Source organism: Microtus ochrogaster, unplaced genomic scaffold, assembly GCF_000317375.1.
Source record: "Microtus ochrogaster isolate Prairie Vole_2 unplaced genomic scaffold, MicOch1.0 UNK106, whole genome shotgun sequence".
Classification (NCBI taxonomy): Eukaryota; Metazoa; Chordata; class Mammalia; order Rodentia; family Cricetidae; genus Microtus; species Microtus ochrogaster.
Genome location: NW_004949204.1, coordinates 504,232 through 513,861, shown reverse-complemented (window position 1 = coordinate 513,861; position 9,630 = coordinate 504,232). Strand labels below are relative to the sequence as shown.

Here is a 9,630-nt window from a genome sequence, read left to right as displayed (position 1 = left end):
ACAGACCCAGGTCCATCTAGATACTGCCAGATGTTTTCTGGATGGCCAGTCTGCCCCAGCACAGACCCAGGTCCATCCCTTTTATTCTTATTTTTCAGGCCCGTCCCTTTTGAGCAGTAGATGCTGAGAGTGACAGTCATTGTTGTCACTACAACCTTGCTCTTCCTCTTGCTGCCCGGCACAGGCAGCTCAAGCCTGAGTCTGAGCTCGCCTTTGCCACCTTTGTCCCAGATCCACCCCATGAATCAAGTGCTCTGAGTCTCCCAGAACCCAGGCCGGCCTCGCGTTCACAACATAGCAGATGACCTTGAACTTCTTGATCCTCTTGCCTTCACCTCTCAATTGTAGGTGTTACACGTGGAGTTGGGTATAGTACCAGGACTTCACGCACGGCAGGCAAACATCTACCAATGAGCTGCATTCCCAGCCCTGGTGCCTATTTCTCTACAAATTCTGAGGTGCCCAAGCAGGACCTACATTTAAACCAGTGGCCAACAGGGACAGGATAAAGGCAGGAATAAGTTACGCCACGTTGGCTCTTGAGTGATAGTAGGATCACACATCGGGTCTCCTGGAGCTTCAACTACTACCCTGCTATGACTGATTGATTGATTGAGATAGGCTCTCGCTATGTAACCCAGGTTCGCCTGGAACCTGAGCCCTTTCTGCCTCAACCTTGCTGGAGCTGGGAATACAGATGCCACATGACCCTCCCATTACTCTGTGTTTTGGGCTTTGGAGAAAAAAGAGGTAGTTTTCTGTTTCAAAGGGCGAGCCTGTGGGAACACGGTACTAGCACAAGCAGGCATTATCAACCGTGGTCCCAGCAGCTAGAGCAGGATCTCTCAGCAGCAGACACTGGCCATCCAAGTCAACTCCCAGTGAGTGTACACATCGCCTTTCCTTCCCACCCTGGTGAGAAGTGGAGAGTCTGAGGGACCATGGACGGGCACGAGCTTTGTTTCTGGTGGGAAGGCTCCAAGTCCTCCTCAGTCAGAAGTGAATCTCCAGAACGCAGAATAGAGCCTGGAGCTTAACTTTCTCCTAACGCATGAAGGCTCTGTCCCTTTTGTCATGGCACTCAGTTCTGAAAAAAGTGACCCTGAAATGATCTCCCCAAAGCCTCAAGATGAGAATTAAATGGCGCATGATGGGGTTTATCCTCTTTCCAAAGGAAGGTCAAGGTAGCCTCAACATTGGTTTTCCCTGGGAAGCTTTGAGATGGGAATTTCATCTATGGGGGAAAATGGTGTAACACATATTTCCCCTATGCAAATGATATAATTTTATTTTCCTTTATTCTGAGAGAGGGTCTCATGTAGCCTAAGCTGGTTCCAAACTTGCTATATAACGTATTTTTGGCATTTCTCCAAAAGACTGCATGAGTGTGACGGTTTCCCATGGTCTCCTGACATGAATTCTTGGTCCCTAGATAGTGGTGGTGTTTCTAGAAACATGAGGTGAGGCTGAGCTGGAGGACAGAGGTCATAGGGATGGGTCTTCCCTGGTAGTTCCCTGGCCGCTTCCTGGTTGATCATCAAGGGAATAGCTCTCCTTTGCCACACATCTCTGTCACCATGACATTCTGACCAAGTGGAAACATCCACTGGATTCTTTGAAACCATGAGTGTGTGCAAAATAAATAAATAAAATGATAATAATAACAACAATAACAACAATAATAGTTTTCTCTCAGGCTTATCTTCAGTGATAGAAAGCTAATGAATACAGAAAGTCTACATGAAAAAAAGTGACCATAGACACAGGAATTTTCTCCTACCTCCTCTGGACGACTGATCTCGATTCCTTCTGGGCCTGTGATACCCAAATCTAGAGCCTCCTTAGCACCCTGAATAATAGCACAAGGGAGACAACTGAATTACAGAGATACAAGAAATTACCAAACCCCCAGAGACAGTAGAGTATATCAGGCATGTCTTCCTTCCCTAATGCACATTTTCCAAAGAATAAATCCAGGGGCCTCAGGCAGTAAACTTCTCTTGATTCCCTTCTCACTTCTTAATGACTAGACAATACCTTTTATTCTTAAAAATACAGTCCAGTTGCTAAGCAACAGCTGTGGGGTACCGAAGACAAATACCATTAGTTGGTTTAAAAGTTCGAGCTGTCTCTGGAAATCTCAACACATGTCTCTGGTATCAGCAACTTCAAGATAAGCTTCACCCCAAGACTTAGGAGAACAAAGGGGTCCCCACTTTGTTTTAGAGAACAGACTTCTATAATGTAACAGTTCTGATGGACAGGTTTAGGAAAATGGAATGTTGCTGTTTATTTTTGCATGCTATACCTCAAAAATATTCCCAAGAGATGTTCTAAATTATTTTGCTATAGTGGAATTTAAATATCATAACATTCACACTAAATTATTACCTAAGACTTAAGAAACTTCTTGGACTATAAAGAGATATTTTAGTATATATTTTAACATATATATCTTCATATATATGTATATTTAAAGTTTGAATTTCAGACCAAGACTTGGCACTCCAGATGCCCACATCTCACATCATTTAACTACTAGATTTATTGCCCCTGAACACTGTGTCCACTGGCCCCACCCCACCCAGTAACCTCTACTGCTGACTTGCCTCAGCCACGAGCTCCCCGTTTTCAGCGTGAACTCGGGGGATCGCCCCAAAGTCCCTGCAGGCATGAAACACTTGGTAGAGCTCACTGTCTCGAAGCATGTACAGGTCCTTGTAGGTCATGAACATCTGGAAGGAGTTGACCCCCTTCTCCCTCACTAGTGTCTCCATTTCTGCTTTCACCTGGGGAGCAAAACACAAAGTCAGTGCCAAGGAGGCGCTGGCCCAGTGAAGAGATGGTCCAGCAAGTGCTGAGAATGGTCAAGACTAATTCTGTCTCAGAGGCCTTGCTTGGTTCAGCGCGCTGTAAGCTCCAGTCAGTGCACACAGGACATGGCTCTCTGTGCCAGAGACAACCACTGGCTCTCAGTGCCTGAGACGACCATTTGGCTCTCAGTGCCTGAGCCGACCTGAGCCGACCATTAGGCATTCCTCCCCATTGGATGTTCATGAGACCGCGTGCACACATCTGAACATACTGAGCCCCAGCAGTCACTGCGAGGAGCCAATGCTCCTGAGTTTGGAACATGGCCTTGGACTCTGTTGCAGTGTGATGCTCGCTGCGAAGGCAGGAAAATGGGTTCTTTAAGTTCGGCAGGACAGTCCCCCTCACCCCCCCCCATCTTTATGGGCTCCAAAATGTCGTGTCTGGCACATTGGGGAGTGGTGGTGGGGGCACTGTTCACACACCCAGAAGAGCATCAGGCCCCAGCCAGCTCAGTTACACCCCCCTCTGTGAACCAGACCACTGGTGCCTCCTTTGTGGGGGGTTCCATCAGCACTGTTACCTTGGGTGCCCACCAGGTGATCCCCACATGAAGGGCATAGTCACAGCAGACCTTGGGGTCAGCGAGACCCCTGCACTTCTCATAGGCTTCCACGAGGGAGGTCTCCTTGTCAGGAAGGACATGGCCGATGATCATGGTGGTGCCTCCAACGAGCGCCGCCTGAAGGAACAAGGGGAAAGGTCGTCTTGTCACAGCTCTGCCTGCACTCACGCCACTATCAAGGTGAGACACGGTGCTCAGGGCTCAGGGTGCACTCGGAACAACCACGGGGATGGTGAAGATCAGACACAGCAAGGCTGGGGAGGCCTTAAGGGGTGGTTCAGAGAGGCGCGGTGGATGATGTTCCTTAGAACTGTGGGTCTAGCAAACAAAGATGCTTCTTCCTTATGCAGAGTTCTGGCTCAGACCTTTGGAAAAAGCACTTAGCATCACAAGGCTAGATCCTACCTGCCCAGCAGGGTCTCCCTCCAAGTGACTTCTGGCTGACTTCAATATATAGACAACATAATCAAAGGCCCAAGTATATGTTATGGTGTGAAGCAAAATCAAGGGTTTGTGTAATATGGTATTTTGAAGATATTGTTTTATTTTGTCGCTTCTTATGAGGCGGTTTTACTTAAAGATTCAACTGCATCTTCAGTATCCATCCCTTCATCCTCATTTCCCTCTCCCCTAGCATCTCAGCTTCATTTCTTTCCTTTCTTTTTTAAATTTTTGTTTTTCAAGATGGGTTCTCTGTGTAGCCCTGGCTGTCCTGAAATGGTAATCTGTAGGCCAGGCTAGCCCCAAACTCACAGAGATCTGCCTATTTGCTTCATTTCTACCTGTCTTGTCTGGGATAGAGCACTTTTAGATGCATGTCTAATTTACTAGTGAAAAATGACCCAATTCACAGGCTCCACAAGCTACTAATTCTAAAAGATTTTTTTCCATTTCTTATGCATGTTATGCATCTTTGCATGTATGTGGGCACAGTGTGTTATGGGGTGTGCATGCCTGTGGAGACTCAATGTGAATGCTGAGAATCATCCTCTATCGCTTTTCCATCTTATCCACTAAACAAGGTGTCTCAATCAAACCCCGAGCTTGCTGGGAAAACCAATCTGGCTAGCAGGTTTGCTCTGGTGTCTCCTGACTCCACCTTTCAGGCTGGGTTCTGGGAATCCGAATTCTAGTCCTCACACTTGTGAGGGAAACACTTTGATCATTGAGACATCTTGTCAGCCCCTGAAGACAATTTTAGGAGCTTCGCTCACAAGTCAAACCCTCCAGGAAAAATGACTAAGTCCATAATAACTTCCCCTATTACTCAAAAAAGAAAACTGTTTGAGCATGTAACTTTTGTGAGCTTCCAAAGCTGACATTACCCAAAAGAAGCTTTGAGTAAATGTGCTGTTCCCAAACACTTCTGTTATGATTAACATAGCCAAGAGAGGATTCTTCACACATGGGTCTAGCTTCCTGGTTGGGCAATTGGAAGAGAAAGTCCAATATCACTTCTGGAATGGTAAAGTGCCATCTTGATGAGTGTGTTTAATTATCTTAACTATATTCTTTTCCAGAGGGGTGAAAAGCCTGAAGAAGCTGCCTTCTCTATAAAAGTCAAATCCCCTGACCACAAGCAGGAGACACGGCTGGGGAGGACTAAGGCACCAAGAGAAAGGAGTCTAGCAACTGAACAACGAGGCAAAATCTCAAGGCCTCGGTGGTCTGACTTCCTGCATTGCTCAAAGCAGTCAACAGAGGGCGGTAGTTCCCTGTAGTACTACACGGTGGAACAGAGGTGGGGGAGGAGGGGGGTGGGGCACAGATTGCAGTTTACGAGCTGGCTTCTGTTCCCGTTCTGCTGGATCCCGCCAGGCTGATTCACGCTCACAGCAGGTGGATGCTCTCTGTTTTGGCCTGCCCTGCAGTTCTTGCCTGTCCACGTGCACGTGGGAGTCTGGTATACCAGCGTTGTATACCCTAAATTGTTTGTTCTTCTTTGATTCTCTGGTGCTGTCCTTTGTGCCCCTTCCACACAGCAGCAGCCAGGGATGGGGGAAAAAGGGACTGGGGGTGGGACGGACACAGTGATAAAGGAATTAGAACCCCAGAGGCAAGGGTGGAAAAGCGATTCCTTCGCAAGTCTTCAAGCACGCGACAGTACAGATCAGGCTGATAAACCGTTATCCTCCCACCATGCCAAATACGATCTTACAAGGGCCTCTGAAACTGAGCTACAATGCAGAGAAATTGACTTCCCCCGGGGTCCACCCTTCTCGACAGCTTCCATCCTGGATACGTGCTGAGCACACAGGTCTAAACTCTGTCCGTTGCTGTAAAACGCCATCTTTGGACCTAGTGTGCACAGAGTTGTGTTCTGAGCCCCAAGAAGAGAGGTTAGGCTTGTGTGGATGCTGGAAGGGGGTCCTGGCCTTTAGTCAGGGAATTCCAGGGACCAACAGTGGTGTGGCTATGGATTAAGGGGCTCTAAGCAGACACAGCCTCTGAGTTCTGTGGGAAAGGCATACAAGTTGCCCAAGGCTGCAAGCAGCCTCCTCTGGAGTCTAACAATAGGAACCAAAGAGTTCTGAAAGTATGCAGAGCGGTGTATTGACGCCCCCCCCCACCATCCCCTCCACACACCTACTGGATGTCATTTGGAGCCGCTGTGAGCCCCCCCTGCACCTCCACAAGCCACTCACCTGCAGGGCAGCAGCTATGGGAGGCTTGGAAGGGTGTGCTGGTAACGTCACTATCACCACCACTGCTCCTGCAGGCCTCCTACAGCCTCCAAACCAGAGTTCACAGGCTCAGGCAAACTCTCTTCCCGCCAGTGCAGGCTCGGGCCTTACCTGACACTGGGAGGTGTACATTCTCTCACAGGCAACACACACACACACACACACACACACACACACACACACACGGCTAGCCTTTCAAACAGGCACAGTTCTGATGCTCAGGATGAATGCCTCGGGCTCCATCATAAGAACAGGATGGTATCACAGATGTGACAGATCTTTGCATCGTCCCCTTCTTGAAGGCCTTGCAGAGACATCACTGGAGCAAGGCACTGTCCTGCTCCTGATGCTTCCAGAAGGATGTGTGGAAGGATACTTGGCTATGGGCCTGTCACATGTCATAACTACTTACACAGAAAGTGTTGCTTAGGTGAGCTGTGGATGGTACTGAGCCAAAGGCAGTAAGATGATGCTCATGGATGCTGTCTTAGGGCTTCTACTGCTAGGATGAAGCACCACGCACAAAAGCACCTTGGAGAGGAAAGAGTTCCACGTAGCAGTCCACCATCAAGGAAGCCTGGGCAGCAACTCAGGGCAGAGCTGATGCCGAGGCCATGACTTGCTGCTCAGTTTGCTCAGCCTGTTTCTAGTATACCCCAAGAGCACCAGCCCAGAGGTGGTACCACCCACAGTGGGATGGGCCTCTCACAGGCCAGTCTGGGTGGGGGGGGCATTTTCTCAGCTGGATCCCTCTTCCCACATGGCTCTAGCTATGGTCGAGTAAACGAAGCCCTAGCAGCAGAGAGGCTGAGCAGTAATGGAGCAATACTCAGTGAGTGAAGCAGCAGACTCCTTGCAATGCAGGAGGAAGCAGGCAAATATGTTACTGATGGCTGTTTTGGGGTGACTGGTCCTGAGTGGTTTGTTTTTTTCTTCTTTTCTAAAATTTATTTAATGGGATATATCAATTTTACAACATACACTAAAAGCAGTATCATCTTTGTAATATGCACTATACAAATCCGCTTGGAAGAAGCTAAAACTAAACCTAGTTAGCCATGTCTCCATGTGTAAAATGTGTTAGTTATTTCAGATGTTTATGGAATATTATACAGATATTCAGATGCAGAGTAAAGGCAGAGAAGATAAAAAACCCTGCCCATGTAACCTACCACCAGATACTGATAATTTCATATTTTTTGCTTCAGATATTTTAAACTTTTTATTTTTATCAAGAATACCATTGGGGGGGGCAGGATAAGAGGTTGAATCCAGGGTCTCATGTGTTAAGCCTTTGCTTTACCACTGAGGTACACCCCCTGATGAGATATTTTTCTTTGTATATTTGGGTATGTACATGTCTATAGTGTGTGCACACATGTGGTTTCATGTTCATATGTGTGCATCTGTGTGTGCAGATGCACATTTGCACGTGTGTGTGCATGTATTTATTCTCATGCATGCACCTGCGTGTTCAGCTGTACCTCTGCATATGTGTGGCTGCATGTGGAGCCTGAAGATTGACATCAGGTAGGCATCTTAATTGCCCTCCACTGTCTTCATTTAGGCAGAGTTTCTCGCTGGGCCCAAGGCTCACAGATTTAACTAATCTACCTAGCCCGCTTGCCCCAAGGTTCCCCCTGTCACTGAACTTCCCAAAAGCTGGGACTATAGGAGAGCTGACACACCTACCTGGCCTTTTGTGTGGTCCTGGGTATCTGAACGCCAATCCTTACGCTGTGGCAAGTGACTTACTTGCTGAGTGTCTCTCCAGCCTGAGGTACTTTCCAAATGAAATAGCATTTATTCTGACAGACCCAATAATCTCCACCATTACCTGCTCCGAGGCTGACATACTTCTCTGTGTTTATCTAGTCCATGATGCTATCACATTGTTCGCATCCTTTGGCAACTGGTTTCCTTGGACATTAATTGTTTCACCTCCTGCTTGAAGACCCTCACGCTTGTGTGAGCAGAGCCCACACTCAGATGCACACTGGCGGAAAGTGGGAGTGTAGAGTCTGCAGACCTTCAACAACCCACGCCTGACCCGGGAAAAGCAGAACCCATCAGGGCTTCCTTGAACTTGGTGGCTAACCAAAACTGTCCATCTAGCAATCCAAGCCTTTTACACACACACACACACACACACCCCTGTCTAATCAGGCCTTCCTGCCTGTGTATGTAGGCAAGACTTTTATCCTATTGTAGGATTTCACATCTCTGTCAATTAATGTGGGCATGAACTATCTAACCTGCAGTCACATACACACTGTGCACATTTGGCAGGGTGTGAAACACAATTTTATGACTTCGAAAAGGCTACTGATATTTTGTTCTTGACATGTATGGAATACTGCTGGGTCAATCTGGATTTATTTGATGCCCAGGAACGCTCCCCTTCTTTGTTCTCTAAAACCACTAATCATACTTAATGATGATTCACTTTATGACTCAGTTGGCCAAGAGTAGGAACTGGTAGTAAAGTTGAACCTTTTACGCATGTTATCTTCATACGTCAGAAAGCCGTTCCATCAGACCATGCTATGGGGGAAATGCAGGGGTCTGCATGCTCACCAGGCACCTGCTCTGCAAACTGCATAGTTACTGGTCATTTAGATATGTTTGTTTTCAGACACGGGAAGGAACAAGGAGCTGGTCCTTCCTAGCTCTCTCAGGTAAAAGAGCTTTGAAGGGATATGCTCTTGGTATCTTTCACACTGCTACAGATCTTACTCTTTCCTCCAGTTTCCTATAGTGATTCCCCTGATTCCTCCCCCCCCCCCCAATGCTTCCCCATCCAATGCGGTTGTCTTTATCCAAGGCCAAGAATTAACAAATCAAGGCAAAACAACATTGTCGTCCCCTGCTGATTGGCACTTGGGTCAAGTCCAAAACACGGGCTTCTAGGGAAAAGGTGCAGGATCACAGGGGTGTGTATACAAGGGAAACTTTGAGACACTGCTACAGAGATGTATGGGCTGAGGAAAACTCACTTTACAGGGAGTTTATATGTAGTGATATTTTGTTTGTGTTTTAACAAATAAAGCTTGCCTGAAGATCAGAGTGCAGGGAGTTAAGCCACTAAAGGCCAGACAGTGGTAGCTCACACTTTTATTCCCAGGACTCCGCAGACAGAGGTAGACGGATCTCTGTTGTTAGTTCAAGGCCACCCTGGGCTACATAAAATTGATCCAGTCTATAAGAGAAACAGAGCTCATACAAAGATAATCCCAGTCATTTGGGAGCCCACGTCTTTAATTCCAGCACTAGAGAGCTGGAGAGGGGGAGTGATATGGCCGAGTGGAGAGAGGAATATAATGAGGGAGGAGACAGGAGCTCAGTGCAGTCAGAGGATGCAGTCTGAGGATGCACTCTGAAGCAGTCAGTCAGAGGATGCAGTCTGAGGTTGCAGTCTGAGAATGCAGTCTGAGGATGTAGTCTGAGAATGCAGTCTGAAGCAGTCAGTCAGAGAATGCAGTCTGAGGATGCACTCTGAAGCAGTCAGTC

General features: G+C 47.5%; 1 protein-coding gene across 1 annotated transcript in view; it reads right to left on the bottom strand.

Moving 5' to 3' along the window:
* The window catches only part of Dpysl5 (dihydropyrimidinase like 5), an 83,011-nt gene that overhangs the window by 17,890 nt on the left and 55,491 nt on the right, over positions 1-9,630 (bottom strand). Inside the window, exons 3-5 of the mRNA XM_005371336.2 lie at positions 3,395-3,553; positions 2,610-2,789; positions 1,781-1,849 (exon numbers count right to left, since the gene is read on the bottom strand). Of these exons, the coding sequence (XP_005371393.1) occupies positions 1,781-1,849; positions 2,610-2,789; positions 3,395-3,553 (408 nt within the window). The remainder of the gene's footprint in view (positions 1-1,780; positions 1,850-2,609; positions 2,790-3,394; positions 3,554-9,630) is intronic.